Source organism: Camarhynchus parvulus, chromosome 2, assembly GCF_901933205.1.
Source record: "Camarhynchus parvulus chromosome 2, STF_HiC, whole genome shotgun sequence".
Classification (NCBI taxonomy): Eukaryota; Metazoa; Chordata; class Aves; order Passeriformes; family Thraupidae; genus Camarhynchus; species Camarhynchus parvulus.
In genome coordinates this window covers 126,404,771-126,423,181 of record NC_044572.1, presented here as the reverse complement: position 1 = coordinate 126,423,181, position 18,411 = coordinate 126,404,771, and the positions used below count along the sequence as shown (strand labels likewise).

At 38.5% G+C, this 18,411-nt stretch overlaps 1 protein-coding gene across 2 annotated transcripts; it reads right to left on the bottom strand.

Annotated features, from left to right (window-relative positions):
• Positions 1-506: 506 nt before the first annotated feature.
• On the bottom strand, positions 507-18,146 carry DECR1 (2,4-dienoyl-CoA reductase 1). 2 transcript variants are annotated; one of them, XM_030943612.1, is made up of 10 exons: positions 18,054-18,146; positions 12,795-12,997; positions 11,822-11,879; positions 11,587-11,673; positions 9,130-9,277; positions 5,819-5,918; positions 3,267-3,339; positions 1,174-1,320; positions 795-857; positions 507-702 (listed from the first exon to the last, which is right to left on the bottom strand). In XM_030943612.1, the coding sequence occupies exons 1-10, from the start codon at positions 18,066-18,068 to the stop codon at positions 643-645; spliced, it is 954 nt and encodes a 317-aa protein (XP_030799472.1). In that variant the 5' UTR covers positions 18,069-18,146; the 3' UTR covers positions 507-642. The 2 variants fall into 2 exon arrangements, with proteins under 2 accessions (XP_030799472.1, XP_030799471.1); XM_030943611.1 differs by lacking the exon at positions 18,054-18,146 and adding an exon at positions 16,219-16,308.
• Positions 18,147-18,411: the final 265 nt, after the last annotated feature.

Below are 18,411 nucleotides of genomic sequence, written 5' to 3'. Positions count from 1 at the left end.
CTTCATCATGACAAAGAGCAAGCTTCTTAGAAAGGAACAGCAGGTCCGTAAATGCCATTTTTAAAGTTCAGAAAAAGATAATTAACAGACTGAAAATGTCACAGAAGATGAGACCAAGACAGGCATTTCAAGATTTCCTAAGTAACCACAGGAGTTACATCTTTTCTCAGTGTATGTAGTCCTGCTAATAATGTGAAACTGTATCTGCAAGTTTAGAATTCCTTATTGAAGTGTGAAGATTAGGACTTAGTATTTTGTTTCTCTCTTCAGATTAAGGATTACATTCAGTTATGATAGTACTGAAATGCTATTGGTATTACAATATTAATAGACACTTGCATATATATGAGAAAAAAAATCCTCAGAAAAAAAAAGGCTGATTGTAGACCATAGCATGGCTATGTAAGACAATCTAAAGACCAATGAAATATTAGTGACCAACTGTTGCTCACTATTGGCAACAGAACAGATTTTACATAGGAAAAATATACAAACTATATTCAAAATACAACAATTTCAAAATATTTTATTGAAATTAGCATAAAAAAGATTTTGAAGGCTATTTCTCAATTGGTTATTTCTAAATATTAATGAAAAAGTAATGGTTCATTTCCAAGAAACTCCACCATAAAGTAATGTACTTTAGGAGCCTTTTGTTTTTCTAATCATTGCTTCCATTGTATCCCACTGCTCTTTGGTAACCTAACAAAAGAAAAGAGATTTTATTGGAATTTCATATAATAGTTGCACATTAAAGTATCTAAATGTAAAACAGTAAACAGGGAAATTAATACCTTCTTCAAATCATTGAATTCTCCTGCCATAGAAACATATTCTCCACCATCCATTCTGATAACCTAGAAAGAGCACAAACAGTGTATTTTGGAATTGTGTGATTTCTGCAGTATTCCCTTGTTATGAACTGTGAAAATAAATTTTACTGATTAGGGAGAAAAATGCCCATACTCAAAATAATGCAATGCAATCACTTTTAAAAGTTCTTTTTAAAGGTTCTAACAACCATGCACTACACTTAAAAGATGAATAATACTTGTAAAGAATTTAAAATCAAGATGTTCTGCTTAATTTCTGAAACCAGGGGTTTGAAAAAATATCAGCAATACTCACACCATCATCAGGTTAATTGTATAAACAAGATCAACCAAAACTCACTGCTCCATTAACCCAGCTTGCATAATCACTGCAGAAATATGCAGCAAGATTTGCAATTTCTTCTATAGTTCCCAGACGACCACAGGGAATCCTCTCAATCATCTTCTTCTCAAATGCGCCTGTTGGGTCAAGGCGGCTAAAAGCACCCTGAGAATTAAAAGGAACGTTAAAAAAAAATAGTTACAACAACATCACAAAATAAAATCCAACAGAGATTTGACTCCACACACACAATATGGAAGTTTATATTTGTGAGTAAGCTGTCTACACCCTAATTGTCAGTAGAATTAAAAAGAAAGAAGTAGAAAAGAAAAGCAATTTATCCCTGTTGCACTGATATGCATCTACTGATAAGTTGGAATTTAATCCATTTGTGATAGTCACCCACCATCTATCTGTGAAAAACAAAAGGGTTTAATCATCTTATTTCCCTCAAACACCCTGGATAAACATTTGAGAAAATAACCACGACTCAAAATTGCTGCACGGACAGAGGAGAGGAACAAGATGAGGAGAGAAACAGCAAAGTGACCAAAAATAAATTATAGGTGACTGAGTAAATAAAATGAAAATGAAAAAAAAAATCAAGTTCAGTTAAATTGCAGCAACTGCTAAAGCTAAAGGAAGTCATCGGAAGCTTTAGTACTTGAATAGCTTAAAATGGCACGGGAAATAAAAGGAGTTTTTTCTGCTCCTCCACAAAGAAATAACCGCCTCACTCAAAATCAGAAATGTATCAGTAACATTTATGTTAAATTACTGGAGTTATGATTTAAAGCACATTGTAATTCATGTAATCATGGCTGCAAGCATGCTATTTAATTCTTCTATTGCCATGTTTTTAATTGCCAGTTTATAAGCCTAACAGTGTTGTGCTTGTATGCCTTGTTCTTTTCCCATCATGACTTAAAACAGTTATGTTCTAAAGCCACTGATACTGCCCCTAAGGCAGAAACCCTTGATTTTGCAATATGCTCTCTGCCTTTTTATGCTTTCAGGGAAATTTCAGAACCATACACCAAATGTAACCTTTTATTAAGAACACACATTATCTTGAACAGGTTATATACTATTAGTTCAAAAAAGGAACATTAACTGGAGGTAGCATTATAGACACTTAAATCCCTTAACTTGCCAAATGGTTTTCTTCTACTCTTACTTAAAAATACACAAGATTGGAGAACTTTTGGTCTGATCCTCTAATGGCATTTCAACATTCTTATAATCCTACTAATTCTGCCACTTATTTTTCTTTCTAGCAAAAAGAGTCAAAACTAAGTGTTCCAGTGTAGCATCTAAAACTGACAAGAGGGGAAAAAGGAAAGAATAGTAAATAAAATAAACACACAAAAAAGTAAAAAAGAACCAACTCTGTACCCCTATTCCCAAAAAACAGCAAAAACAACTGTGAAATATTTTATGGAAGAAGTAATACCATTATTAGTTGTTAGTGCTCATAATCATAATAATTTGATTCAATGGGAAATGGATCCTCCTTTCTCTTCTTGCAGGACTGCTTTCTTTATTCTTCCTGTTCCAGCTGCTCTGGATTACTTCCTTCAAACCCTTCAGTCCTCCTTCTCACTCACTTGAAAGCTTCTCATTTCCTTGCCAACTTAGTTTTTCTCTTTCTAGTTTTGAGATTTTCAACAAAACTAGTGAGATTCTGTTCTCATATACCTAAAAGAGATTCTAAGATTTTGGAATGTTTCAGATGTTTTATTTAAAAATTAGGAGTTAGGCAGAAACAGGAACTTTACTCCAACAACTGTAAAGATTCACTCCACTTGACAAACTAAGTACACAGAAATAAGAATCATCATTAAGTACTTTGATATATCAATTCTTTGAAACACTAAAAAAAGCGGTTCTGTTTATATCAAGTGTAGTAGAGGGGACAGTGGCAGGTCTCAGAAGTTCAAGAAATCCTATTTTACAAAAAGACTAAGAGGGAAGTGTGTTCAATATTCCAGCACAGTCTTGACTATCAAGGAAATCATATTAGAATTTACAGCTACGGAAAGTTAGACTGTTGTGAAGTTAAGTCTGTACTACAAAGCATATTCAAGGCTGTTTCACTTCATGCCATGTACCTTTGTTTTTATTGGACCTGGTTGAATCACATTGAATCTCATGCCATATCTACCCCATTCAGCCGCAAGAGACCTAAAAATTCATTAACAGAATGCATCAATATTTTAAATACAATATTGTAAACCTATTCAAAAGAAATTAAAATTTAATCAAATGTGTAAATATTAGAACATTCCTGAAGCAGACAATTTAAAGGGTTTTTTTTGTGCTTAACAAAATAATTTCAGAGAAGTAAAAAAAATCTCATTCACCAACAGAGGAATATTGATTTAATAGAGGAATCATAGGTAAAGCAGGGTGAAGGAGCAATTCTTTCTCCCTTGCAAATCACGGATGCTGTTGGCACCTCAATTCCTTACCAAACAACTGTTAGGCCATCATCTTTCTGTAGCAATTTCGACTATCCCACAAGTACACATTTCTAACATTTGCAACATAGCTCTCACATTATGTTTTGAAATAAAAGAGGATACATTTTAAAATAGGACCATGTCACGGTTTGACACTGGCACAATGCCAGTGCCCCATGAAAATACACCTTCCCTGGTTTCTGCTGTGAGATGCGACCAGGAAATAAGCAAAGCAGCCTACTTAGGAATAGAGGGAAAAAAAAGTTTATTAACTAGACTATAAAAGAAAAGGACGCACACACACACACATGGAAAATGAAAACTACACAAAAGCATTTCCTCCTCCCCCCACCACATTTCCAATACATCCATCTCTCAAATTTCAACTCAGTCCATCATCACTCTGTAAATACTCAATTCTCAGTCTGTCAAGACGAGGAGTCCTTCTTGGGCCATGGTGACCTCCTCCTTTTCATGTCCAGTGCTCTCACCACTGACATGGACCACAGCTGCTTCTAGGGTCATCCTTTTTAAGGGTGCTTTGTCTCCTTCCAAAAAGGGCACAGTCTCACTTTCGGGACATCCTGTTCCCCCCCATATTTCTCTACCCCCTGGGGCTGGGGGGTCTCCAACACTGAACCCTCTCAGTTCCAAGGCATCGTCTCCCCCCTGGATGCAGCCTCTGTGTCACAAGGAAGCATGGTTCTGTCCATAGCTATACAAGAAAAAGTCCAGCCAAACGCCACTCCATCATCTCCTGCCATCTAGGGTTCTTCCCTGCTCTTCCAACATCTCTCACTGCTCAAACTCTCATCACATGCCCATTTTCCTCTTTATCTCCCACTCCAGGAAAGGTCAACGCTCTGTAAGGTCTTCATCGTCCAACAAGGGATTAAAAGCTCCTACCAGCGAGCGCCAGCGCCGGCTTTCTCTCTCTCCCATCTCCCGAGGTGGGGGGCGGGGCGTTGCCCAATACCTCTCGGCGCTCCTCTCTCATCTCTCTGTCTCTCTCTCTCTCTCTTGGTGGGGCTGCCCAATGCCTCTTGGTAAGATTCTTCTCCATCCTTCCACCCTTAGGCCAGGCCTACCTCCTATCTCTGTCCAAAGGCCCAGCACAGCTTCCCCTCCCCATGCCCAGCCGGCAGCAGCTGGGACAGGGGGAGATATCCGAAACTCTTCCCTCCGAAAACCAAAGAGAGCGCTCCCAGGGGAAAACTCTGCTTTAACCCCTGTGTTCTCAGAGGCGTATCCAATACCTCAGTGGCCAGACCAGCTGCCAATATTCACATCTAAACACTTATTGGTCTGACCACAGCATTCCCAGAAAACCCACTTCCTCAAACCACAACAGACCACTAGAATAGTTTTGCTTTATGACATTTTCTCTGCATGATGAGTACTTTGGATCTACCAGGGTGAATGAATTAGCTGAGTCATAAAGTCTCTCTACACATTTCCGTTACAGCTCTGTAGAATAGAAATCAAGACCATTACTCAGTCCCTCATTTTCTTCCAGATACAGAATTCTAGTTACTAAAAGGCTTCCAATCTATTCAATTCTTTCTGCTGAAGTGCAGAGGAAAGATCTATGTGCTATGAAGGACTAGCCTGAAATTAAAAATGAGAGAAATCCTTTTGTTTGCTGAGAACAATGGATATATCAACATGATACTCAGTGGATATGTCAACATGATACTGTTCTGAACCAAGCAGAACTGCAGACTTTAATTTTAAATAGTGACAGGAAACAAATTTGTTGAGTAATCTAAACAGTGCTGAAGCCACACTATACTGCACCCAAATAACAGGCATGTATTTTCCTCAGACAAAAGAATGTAGAAGGTGCTCTAGAACTCAAACAGTCCCATTCATAGCTGCCTTTAGGTGCTGGTTCACCAATGAGAATGCAAGAGAATCTGATTATCAAAACTCCGTGAAACAAACTTTGGAACTTGCAATTGGCAAAATAAGTAGTTCTACTTGTCCTTATCTCGGTCTTGTAAAAAAACCAGTAGCAGTTAATACTTCCCTCTGTAAGAAGCTGCCAGCATACTATTTTCTTGCTAGAATACTGGAGCCTGGATTGAACTCTTGTGGAATAGTGAAATAGGGGTCTACACTAATAAGTTCCATTTTTATAGACCAATTACTCCATCTTAAGGATGTGAAAATCAAAGCACACATTTTGCTGTATTACTCACTTGCTCATTGCTTCTACACCAGCTTTGGCAGAGGCACTTGGCAACACAAATCCTGAACCACTCTCTGCATAAATTGTTGTAATAGCCAGGAATGCTGCTCCTAGAAGGGGAAAAAACATTTAATAAACAACCCACACAAACCCAAACAACCCACACAAACCAAACAACCCTGAAGATCAAACTCTCAAGTTCAGATAAAAGCAAGCTAAATGGTACAGAAGTTTTCAGCTCAGGTGGTAGGGATACCTTTTCACCCTGGGCAGTGAAAAGGCATTTTAAAAATATAGTGTTTGAAACTTTCTTTCCAAGCCTGTTTATATCAGTTTCCTCCTCTTTTGCATGAGTGTTAAGAGTTGTTCCAGGTAAGTGCAAATAGCTATTGATTAGGCTCTGAAGGTCTAAGCCCTCAGACTTCCACTGATAATGAACTTAATGCATAAATTAGTCTAACTGGATGAAGGCCTAAGATCTTACAGTGTTTTTTCAGAAGCTGCCCTAGTCTAGTTGCTACAAACCAGACATTTTGCCCTGAATTCATCAACTACTGAGTGAGGGGAAAAAAACCTAAAAAACCAACAAAACAAAAAACAAACAAACAAAAAACAAACAAGGAAAAAAATCAGCATTAACAGTTAGGTTTGGCATAATCTCCAATTAACAGTTGAAGGCTTGAGCTAACATTTATGCAAAAATATAAAATATTTTAAAGAAATTTCCAGAAGCTTTTCCTGCAGCAGAGCCAATTACAGAGTGAACCTGCATAACTTTTCCTATTATTACCACAACAAACTCCTTTATAAAAGAACTACTTTCTTTTATATGCTGCATTTTATAACAGATTTAGCAAAAAACATTCTAGAATATAATGGAAACTGCAACTGCTTATTTAATCTTTCTTTTATAGAATCCTGCAAATTATGTCTGATCAATGACTGGCATGAGCTTACTGTAGCTGGGAAATGAAGGACAAGGGACGACAGTTCACTGCTTACGTCATAGTAACTAAAATAACTGTTCCACTTACTATATTTCAAAAATAATTTCATTAGAATAGCTGCCCAGGGAATATTTCTAAAACAATATACACTACTGATAGATTGCATGTAAGTAGACTCAGGTAAAAAATTACAGTAATATTACACAAGAGAAACTAAAGCGAATCAAAAACAAGCACTAACTGAAATGCCAGCAGATATCCAGAAACCACAGGCCCTGTTTATAAAAAAGGAGTCTTCGCTGAGAGACTCTGAAAGGCAAAAAACCCTAGAATAACTTTGAAGTTATCTAGAGATGATTGTTAATTACACATTTTGTTGAATTAAACCACTGATTTGCTTTTTAAATATAGGTTAAATAGAGGTAAGCTAGGTGAACCTAACACAGAAGCAAGAATAACTGAAATTTACAATTCTGACACTTAAAGAACACTTCAGCCCATATACAACTTTTATTTCTAAAGCCTATATTCATAAAATGGACAATAACTGATTAATTAGCTCCTCTCACTTTTTAAAAATAAGTAACATGCTACCAAATTACAAATTCCTTTTAAATACCAGCAGAAACTTGCAGTCTAAAAGCAGAGAACGTTTATTCACTACATTAGACTTAATGTAGGTGACACTGCAGACCTAAAGGACATCCCAGTGTTCTAGAAACTGTCAGATTCACAGCATCCTCACAGACTGCTCTAAAACATCTGCACTAGGTAGCATCACTTTAGAAACTAAGGCCTCTGCTCAAACTAAAAAACACAAGCAAGTACAAAGAAAATGAAAGTGAGAAGACAAACACATACACATGACTTACTTACAAAAACATGCCTTAAAGAAAGTCTTAAACAAAAAGTCTTATTTACAGATGGATTCCCCTAGAAAGAAGACATGCAAGTAATAGCCAAAGAAATTCAAATGTTTTGGAAACTTAGAAGTCAAAGAAAGAGAGACAACATGAAGGTGAATGACATCTGGATTTTACCAAATTTGAGGACGGAAGTAAGGAAAGTAATGTTCTTTTCATTCAACAACAGCAAAAAAAAAAAGTTTGATTTTGTATTTCAAATTACTATATGGGCAAACCATGTGCACCTCTAAGACCATAAGGCAACCTATTTCAATGGTCTGCCATAATCATATAGTAAGTCATAGCTGGGGATGGGTTTCTCATGTGGGAATATCAGCACTAGAATGATGGAAATTAATTTTTCATGTGCTGCTAAAATATAGAGAGGACACACTTGTATACTAACAAAAAATGTTACAGAGCCACTGAAACAATATTAACTTAATATAAACTTCATATTGTTATAATTAAATCGTACAAGCTCATGGAATACTTTTTGGAGAGGATTTTGAAGAAATTAATTCAGAAGGTGAAGAAATGAAGAAACGAATTCAGAGGTTAAAGAAATACCAGTGTAAACACAAAAGTAGTATTTCAACACAGTGGCTGTACCTAGAAAACAGGGCTCAGCAGTGAGGGCACATGGAAAACCATAATTATATCTCCCTGCTTTTTAATGAATTTGACATTATATTATTCTGATCTCATAAAATCTCATAAAATAAACTCCTTGTTTTTCAATTTATAACTGGAATGTAAAATGAAAGCAGTTCTTTGTAAATAATCTATGATATAACACAGAAGGGCATACATCACCTTTCCTTTTAAAACAATAATCTGTTTAAATAAATCTTTGGCTAAATAGTATATAAAGGACTGTCATATTTTTAAGGTGAAACTGTGATATTGAATTAAACTTCTAGGTATTCCAGAATTAAGAAAGAAACCTGGGAAAATAAAATCCAATACTGATTTCAATTTCAAAGTTCTTTTTCAAATTATCTTAAACATTATATTCTCTAGTACTATTACTCATACAGCACAGCTGTAAATTTTATTTTACTGTAGGAGAAAATTCAAAGGGATATTCTGACTTCTTGTTCATTTAAAGAAATATCCCATGTTCAGTTCAATGAAATTAACATACACAGAGAAAATTCAGAAGAAAATAACAGCTTTTTTCTTTTTTAACACAAAGCTTTATTTTTTTAATTTTAAAAATGAACTCTGAAATTAGATTTTTATATTCAGCCTCAGTTGGCCTCTGGGTCCAACTGTAAGGCCTGATACTACAATGAAGTAATTGTCAGCCAGATCAACTATGTGATACTTATGTACAGCTTTCACTTTAAAAACTTCCTTTCTAGAAGAATATTAAAAATTGTATTTCTCTTACATGAACTCTCAAAACTGGCTATAATGACAAGGCAAGGAAAACAAGTAATAACATGTCACAATGCTTAAGATACCTTTTTTTACTTTAATGAGCTCCTTTCCAATTTCCAGAGTTACAAAAGCAGTACCATTAAGTACAATATCAGTTATTGTTTTCCAGGCATTAGCAGAAAGTCGTTCAGAAGGGGAAATAAAATTTCCAGCTGCATTGTTTATCACAACCTGAAACACATGAAAAAAAGAGTTAACTAACAGTAACTCTTCCTGAGAGAGAATTTACAAGGAGCTTTTTAGTGTTTCCAGAGGACAAAAGTAAATATACCCTCATTGAATGAGGTATGGGGGGCACGGGAAGAGGGAGAAAAATCCAGAAGAAATTTTACCATCTGCAGCACAGATAAAGTATCAGTAACAGAAAATGAGCTCTATTTCCAAATTACTGTACTGAGGAACTGTCACTATTTTCCATACTGTCTCAAGTGCATCCTAACAGAAAAGTTTGCCTCCATCAAATTCCAGCATCACATCTATTTAATATAATGGATGCATGGGAACAGAAGCAAAAGGCAGCAACCTGAAAACTGAAGTCTGGATGAAGTGACTGCTGTATAACAGGAATTCACATCACTCGTAATGAGAATATTATGATACAATGTACTGCAAACAACTACTACAAAACTTTTGTTGAATAGATGTACCTCTGTCACTTCCTATGAAAAATCATCAGGCAGAGGATTCTTTCACTTCAGGGGACTAAGCATCACATTAGCAGTATTTAAACCAAAAATTATGTAGCCAGATCTAGCATATTTAATAATATAATGTGTTGAAGAATATAATGATGTACTATTAATGGAATGGCACCTTGATTCATGTAGGTTTGCACATAAAACAATTTGTCCTGAAGAACTTCTGGGCTAAAGTCTAATGAAGATATTTGAATTTTCAATAACAAAACAGAGTACAGTACATATTACATGAATGTAAAACTAATAATATACAACAGCCATAAATTATACATATGGAGAGCAAATTCAATTTAAAGGCCTCCCTAAAATTTGAAGGAATAAAAATCCCAACACCTTGAGATACTAAGGAGGTTACTTGAATCACTAAATAAATACAGGAAAGACACAATAAAACTAGTGAACTAAGAACTGTACCATGTGATCTTTGAGGTACGTAGGACTGCCAAAATAAGCCATGAAAAAAGAATGATTGCTTTCTAATTGGGAGTAACATTCTTGAACAAAACAAAGCTGGAAGGACTTTCAAGTTACTGCCATTAACTTCTGTCTTTGAGATCTCACCTCACACGCAGTATGGCAGTGAGTGATAGCCAGGATTCATAAACTAACATCTCATGTCTGCAACAAAGAGAAAAACTGGACAAAAAGAACTGAATATTCAATTTACTCTGCCATCTAACTTAAACACACAAAATACATGAAATTGAAGAGAAGGTAAATGCTTGTAAAGAACAAATCATGGGAAGCATTTATTCAGAAAATTACTAGTGCTCTAAAAATGTACTACACAGGAAGAAATCTCCTCCCTCTCTGCACATATGTAAAATCTTCATGATTCTGACTTAGGCCAAAAATTGCCTCAACTAACAGTCAAAATAATATCCAGAGAATCTTGTCTACAAATCAGGACAGTGAATTGCCTTATTTCTAGCACTGTTATAGCATACAGCTATATAGCCTACAATTTCTCTACTTCTTACAATATTTAAAATACAGTAGGTTCTCTACCACATCTGTAGGAAGTTCCTCCTGAATGCAAATTGTTGACAACAGACATACAATAATTTTAAATCTACAGTAAACAGTTTTAAGTCTGGCTGTCCTTTACAATGATGCTATATACCATCACACTTTCTATCAGCTAGCAGAATCCAAGTTGTTATCTCACAATCGCATCAGAATTTGGTAACATCATCTTTCAGACTCCACCACATCACCCTCCTCACAATCTGATGTAAAGAGCTCCGTTGGCTTTTTGCCAAATGATAAAAAAGCCAATGCTTGGCTTGACTGAAGACTTTTTTCTTCATTTTATGAGAACTTAATCTTCAAATTGGAACCTTCTTTGCGTATATTAATAAGCTAAGCAGGGATCAAAGAAGACATTTATGGTTATTTCCATTTCTAATTTGTGAAGCATTGTGATAAGATGTAATTCAGTAAACACAGGTAAATCATCTTTTCAGGTGGATTTAAGGGCGATTCTCCATTCCCTTAATTCAAAGAATGCCTCCAGAATTGTCCCATTATTTGAAATGAGATGTTAGACCTCAGAGTAAGGGTAGAAATGTTTTGTCTACTTGGCCACCAAATATTTTAAGAACCACAAGAACAGAGTAACTGGTCTAACTATGAATGTTAGCTTTATCTTGAAGTACTGCCACTGCTCTGTCTAGCTTCTTTTTAAATTCCATTAACTTTCTATCTTATTAAGTTTCTTCACACCTGCTATGCAAAGTATTTTCGGTAATGAAGAATGAGTTCTTTCCCTAGAATACTTACATCAGGATGTCCTGCCACTTGGATTGTTTCAGCAACAGCATTCTTAACTGAAACAGGATCTCTCACATCACATTGGATGGCATGAACCTAAAGAATAATGGAAAGGCAGTTTTAAGACTTAAAAACTGTATCATTCATAAATTAAACAAGTCCACAGTAGCATACAAATGCAAAAAAAATCCAATAAAATGTAGAGCATAATATGTAACATATTCATAATTCTGCAAAAACTTACCTTATTCCCTGTTTTAGAAGAAATTTCATCTGCTGTTCCTTTCAAAACATCCAGCTTCCTAGAAATAATTATTAACACCCCTTATGTCAGTTAAATGAAATTACAATTTAGATTACTAAAATCTTTTTTTTCTGAGCAAATATGAACTGCAACTTAAAATACCTGTGTGTGCACATGCATGTTTCTGATTTTCATCAATTAAAACTATGATTAAGACTATGCTTAACCAGTAACTTTCTGAAAGAAAACTTTAGGTAATTTATGGGTAGTGCTACTTTAAAGCAACTCAGAAGTGACAATGGCAAGAGACTCTAAAGCTAAACAACATGTGATGAGCCAGGAAAAAAGCACACAATCATAACAAACTTAGTTTTAGCTACTACTCTATTAGTATTAATAAGAGACATACATATTCACATTTAAAACTAAACAAATTACTATTAGGATGAATGTCACGCCACTTCTGTTTATTTTGATTTAAAATGAGATTGTTTTTCTAGACTTTACTGAAGTGCTTCTAGACTCTACTGCAGAGAGCTGCAGAAAATCATCATTAAAGGAAAATCAGGGCTCTTGTTGAAAGTCAGAAGAGGAATGGATTTAATTCTTTATTGTAATTTAAATCTGTATCAAGAACACCTGTAATACCATTTATTACTGTTCAATACTGCCCACTGCAAATTTTTGCTCTCTTTAAGGCTTTAGTTGAATTTATGCCTAATATTTGAAGCTGTTTATTTTGCTGCCACATTTCACAAAAATGTGCTTAGTTTATTTCTTCCTACTGATTTTTATACCACTAAACATTTGCGGATAAATCTGCAAGTTTCTAGAATCCACATAATGACACTGTAATTTAAATGTGTACTGCAACAGAATAAATAGAATAATTTTTTCTGGTTTGTAAAGAAGAAAACATTATTCAGCAGTCAGTACTAAGTGAAAGTTCTAAAACATCTTCATTAATATTTACCGGCTTGCTATAACACACTTGGCACCTAAACTGGACAAAGCTGTTGTCATTCCTTTGCCAAGCCCAGTACCTCCACCAGTTATAAAGGCCACTTTCCCTTGGAAGGTATTTGGTGGCAGCATCACTTTTTGAAGAGGTGAGAAGAATGCAGCTTGTGGTGCACTGCTGTCTTGATGCAGCACATTTGGCCCACGGCTGAAAAACTGAAAGAAAAAAAATGCAGAAAAGTTAGTTTTTTCTCCTTTCTGTATGCAGGACTGCTACACAAGATCAGATTTTCTTATGGCAGTGGAGGTAACAATCATAACTCCCTTATTATAAGTAAATATATATGAACATAAGAATGACTAGATTGCATTATACCAAAACACATGGGCCTTTACATAAACGCTATCACTAGACTAGGAAAGCACTTGAGCTATTTTTATATATTATACTGCAACTAGAGAACTACTGGGAAAATACTTCAGTCATGCTTCTTGCTACTTCATGCATTTTTTGTGTCTATCACTTTTACTAAAGCATGTGGAAAACCATTACCAACTAATTACAGAAGAACTTGGGCATCAGATTGATATATACACTGTAATTTATGCACAAACAAATCCATCTGATTTTAGGCTACATATTTATGTATTTACAAATTTAAAATCTTCAGTAATAGACTCATGATTTTGATCCTTTACTACTCCATCCAACCAAACCTTCTTCTTTACTGGAGAACAGGACAGAATCAAACTTCATGAGACCTGCCCTAATGGCCACTGGAGCTGCTAAGGAAACAAATGCCATCTCCCAGACAAAACTGGGCAGGGTTAGGTTATCAGCATCACACTCTATCCCAGCAGAAATACCAGCTACAGTACATTAGCCTCAGAAGGATTAGTCCCTGCAAAAAGACACATGGTTGGAACATGTTTAAAAACAGACATGAGAAAAAAATTCAGTATTACATATAGAAAACTATGCTAGTAAGAAAATATCCCACAAATGTAATGAGAAATTAGTGATGCCACCAAGAAAGTTGCAGCAAAAATAGCAAACAGGATATTTCTAGCACCCTAATATGCTAAACTAACTCAAGCCCTAATCTAAGTATTGAATTAAATGCCTTGGGATAGCAGCACTACAGTAATAATTGAGAAATTCCCTTATTATTTAAAAGACAGAAGTAATCACAACGTGAAGCTGCAAATGCTTCTAAGTATAACAAAACTAGATTTACTTTATTTTTGATGTGCAAAGCAATTATAAGACTGTAAGTTATACTTATTTTCTCTGGTTTTACCTTGTATTTGAGCCTTTAATGTGTTTATTTTAATACAAAGAAAAAAAATCTAATACAATTTTGTGAAAGAAGTGTGAGTGGTTACTCTTGTATGATCCTGTTAAGAAAACCATGCAATTGTTCGATAGACTGACACGAAGAAGGTAGTTTGAAAATAGTAAAAATATTGCACCTTTTTGTTCTGTTTACTAATTCACATTTTGAACACTAAAATTAAGAGACAATATATTTAGTGGTAGATGATTACTCTGTACTTCCCACAGTTACAATGCATTGGGGGTTTCACAGAGCTTGAAGTTGGCCTGCAGAAGTGTGCACATGAATCTTTCTGTGTGGTAATCCCTACGCATTAGTAACTCAGGTGAAAACAGAGAGAACAACTATGGAATGACACAGACAAGTTAATACAACTTAAAGCATGGTGCTAATAACACCAGGGTCACAGGCTCAATCCCCGTATGGGACATTCACTTAGGAGCTGGACTCGATCCTTGCGGGTACCTTCCAACTTCTGTGAAAAACTAAAATTGAATTGAAGAGTTGGAGCCACTACATAGGACAAAATTCAGAAAGCAAAGCTTGAACTAGAGCTAGAACTATCACATTTGTAAAACACTGCTGTAATTTAATTCTCCCAGTGAAAATAAAATTTGCATGCTTTCACGGAGTACCAGGATACTATTAAGCCCCCAGGAAAGGAAAATGTGAAGGTTCTCTTTTGGGACTTTCTTAGTAGCCCCCTGCTCATCTCTCTTCAGGAAAAAAGCTCCCTCTGGAGAATTTCAGCTCACAGCAGAGCTGAAAATCAAGATGGCATTTGGACTCCCCCTTCCTTCAGGACATGGAGATAATCCCCATGAGTGCTGAGACTCCCTGATCAGGTGCTCTGGTAGTGACAGACACAGCCCAGTCTTCTTGCCTTCCACGAAAATAACACTGCAAGCAGCTTTCCTTCTGCTCCAGGTGGGAAGATTAGGAAAGGCCATAACTGAGGAAAGCAGAATGCTGCACCAAGACTAATAAAGTATGGCAATGATAACCAGCCAGTAAAGCTGGTATAATTGAGCAATCTTTTAGTCAGACTGCTATCATCTCCTTACTGGTTTGCACAAGAGGCTTCTATGACAGCATCCATGCAATTGAATCATTCCACTGCTTAAGGCTGAGATTTTAAATTAAATCTCAGGTGTAAACAGAGATATAAAGAAGCCAGTAAACAGCTGAAAAAAACCAAACATCAAACAACAAACACACAAATCACTGACAAACCAAAAAACAATCCTCACCCAGGGGGTGGAAGTGAATTGTGAAATAAATGCAGAAAGCCATCTCAGAAACATAAAAGCAATCACTAGAAAGAAGCACCGTGCTTGTGGAGAACTCACTAGAAACGGCCTCCAGCAACATCCACACAGTCACAGAATCATAGAATGGCTTCGATTGGAAAGGACCTTAAAGATCATCTTGCTCCAACCCACCTGCCATAGGAAGGGACACCTTCCACAGTAACAGGTTGCCGAGAGATCCAACCTGGTCTTGAATACCTCCACAGATGGAGCATCCACAACTTTTCTGGGCAACATGTCCATATCTAACCTAAAGCACCCTCTTCAACATGAATCCATTCCCCCTTGTCCTGTCACTACATGCCCTTGCAAAAAGTTCCCCTCCAGATTCCTTGTAGGCTCCCTTCAGGTACTGGAAGCCTGCTATAATGCCAACTCGGTCACAAGTCAAGCCGCGCCGCTGCTCGGACAGCAACATTCCAGCCATTTACCCAGATGGATGGCCCTGCACAGCTGAGCTATCGGGGCCAAAGGGCGCCGCCACGCTCAACGGGGTGACACGGCACGCCCGCCGGTGGGGCCGCAGGCCGTGTGCCGGCATCTCAGCCCACGCCTCTGCGGGGCTCCGCGGCAGGCAGGGCCGGCAGCTGAGGAGAACCGAGGGGTGCCCTTTCCTGGTGCTTCCCCAACCCCTGCAGCGTGAACTGCAGAGCCCCGCCGTGCTCTCCCTCTGACAGGGACACCGGCGCCCGGGCAGAGCCGGGGCGGCGGGGCAGCAGGTGGCGGAACACCTCCGCGGCAGCGGCGCCGCCCGTCCGCCCTCAGCCCGGCAGCCCAGGGAGCGCCTTACCCGCCCGGCGCCGAACCCGCAGGGGCCGCACACCCCGCGCCGCCACAGCCCCGCCGCCGCCGCCGCCGCCGCCGCCATGTTCCGCCACCGCGCTCTGCGCCTGCTCCGCGGGGAGGAGCGGCGGGCGTCGGGCGGGCACGGACAGCCACGGGCGTCGGGGAACTGGCGAGACCGCCCCCGCCCCAGGTGCTGCAAAACGTAGAATATGTAAAAGTTTTCTTTAAAAAGGACGATCTTTGATCCTTGATCTTTGTATACTTTCAAGCCTAATCAACAAGACAGGAGCAAACAAGCTCTAAGCGATGTCCAGGTGAAAGACAAATTATTTGTCGGTGGAATTGCCTTGCTAAGGCTTAGGGCTTGACATGTTTCAATGATCTCAGACCTAGAGAGAGATTAACAAAACTTGGGAAGAGAGATGTACTACTTACAGGGGGCACAGAGACTGCAGAATTTATGGGCTACAAAGACATTTGGCAGAATCCCCATGATAAACAAAAACTAATAAAAGCAACTCTGCAACTTCGCTCAGATCAGTTCTGACTAGGTATTTCTGACCGGGGAGATTACCCACTGACCCAAAAGAAGAGAAAGACTGAGTATATGGACTAAACGGCAGGAGAGGTGAGAGAATCATTAACCAAAGAACATAGAATGCTAATTAATGAGAGAACAAGGTAACTGGTAGGCAATGAACATGAATGCCCTTTTTTTGCTAAAATTTTTAAATAGTGAAAAGTTTTGGTTTCCTTGTGCTGGCCGTGTGGATTTGTCACCCAGCATGCCTTTCTGCACAGAACTGTAAATAAATCAAATGTGGATTGGCCTCTTGCACACCAGGTGAAAGTACACCACAGGGGCACCTTCTCGGCCACAGCCACTGCCCCAGTGCCTTCAGTTCCAGCTGTGAGAGTTGGAGAATGCTTGATTTATCTGTGTTGAGCAGAGAATGACTGATGGACAAAGTAATGACTGACTGATACCCACCCATTTGCACAGCCTTGGTAACCAAACACAGAAACCTGCAGAGTCGTATCTACTTATAAGGAAGAGTAAGGGGTTGGGGCATAGTAAAAACCTACAGATTTAATACAGCTTCAGGTTTTGAGGGGAGGACACCACACTTGATCGATCTATGCAGTTACAAAACTTGGCATGAAAGACAACAAATCCATCAGTGGGTCTGTGCCATCACCTTTTGAGTTAAGAATTCCAGGCCAACTGATTACACACTGCTGTGGGAGTTCAGAGGAAGCAAAATTTAAATCCTACGGCTTAGTCATCATTGCCCTGTATAAAAATGGCAAAACAGCCATTTTCTCTAAATGTTCAGCATTTAGGAAGAAAAAGAATTTGTTGATGCTCTGTTGGTACAGCAAACTCTAGAGTAGGTAACATTTTCGTAAGTTCTACACACAGTCTGGGAGGCGTTGAAGCAATAGTGCCACACTGCTGGGCAGTAGTTGCCACATTTATCATTACACCAGCATATGGAAAATATTTGGTAAGAGTTAGAGAGTTGCTCTAAGACTTACATGGTACCATGCTATTACAATCAATAATTCAACTACCCTGAGTCTCAAGGCATCTGTAATCACTGGACAGAAAAACAAAACAAAAAACCCCCCCTGCAACAACAAAGAACACCAAGAAATAAACTACCAAAAAAAAAAAAAAAAAAAGGAGAAAGAGAGTGTATATCGTTCAAGGGAAGCTTTTACATTGCCACACAGCCAAACACTACAGAATTTAGGAAGGTTCATCGGAACAATGCTAGCAAGAGGAAACAAACTACAAAACACGCGCTGGAAAATACAAATGTGCCAAAAATATACCTCTGAAATAATCATTGTATTTCCATGGTGAAAGTGAACACGATGATACGACTGAATGTATGAGTTTTCCACGGCCTGGCTTTTGGTACAGGGGAAGGGCTGGGGGGGGGGGGGGGGGGCACAGAGGTGGCTCCTGGGGCGAAGGGGACCAGCTTCGACACGGGCACTAGCGAGAGCAGCGGGAGAACGCGCGCCCGGGCCCCGCCTTGGCCTCGCCCCAGCCCCCCGGGCCCCGCCCCAGCCTGGCCCGGGCCCCGCCCCAGCCCCCGGGCCCCGCCCTGGGCCCCCCCCAGCCCCCGGGCCCCGCCCCGGGCGCCTTCCCGGCCTCTTCCCGGCCCCGCTCCGGCCCCGTCTCGGC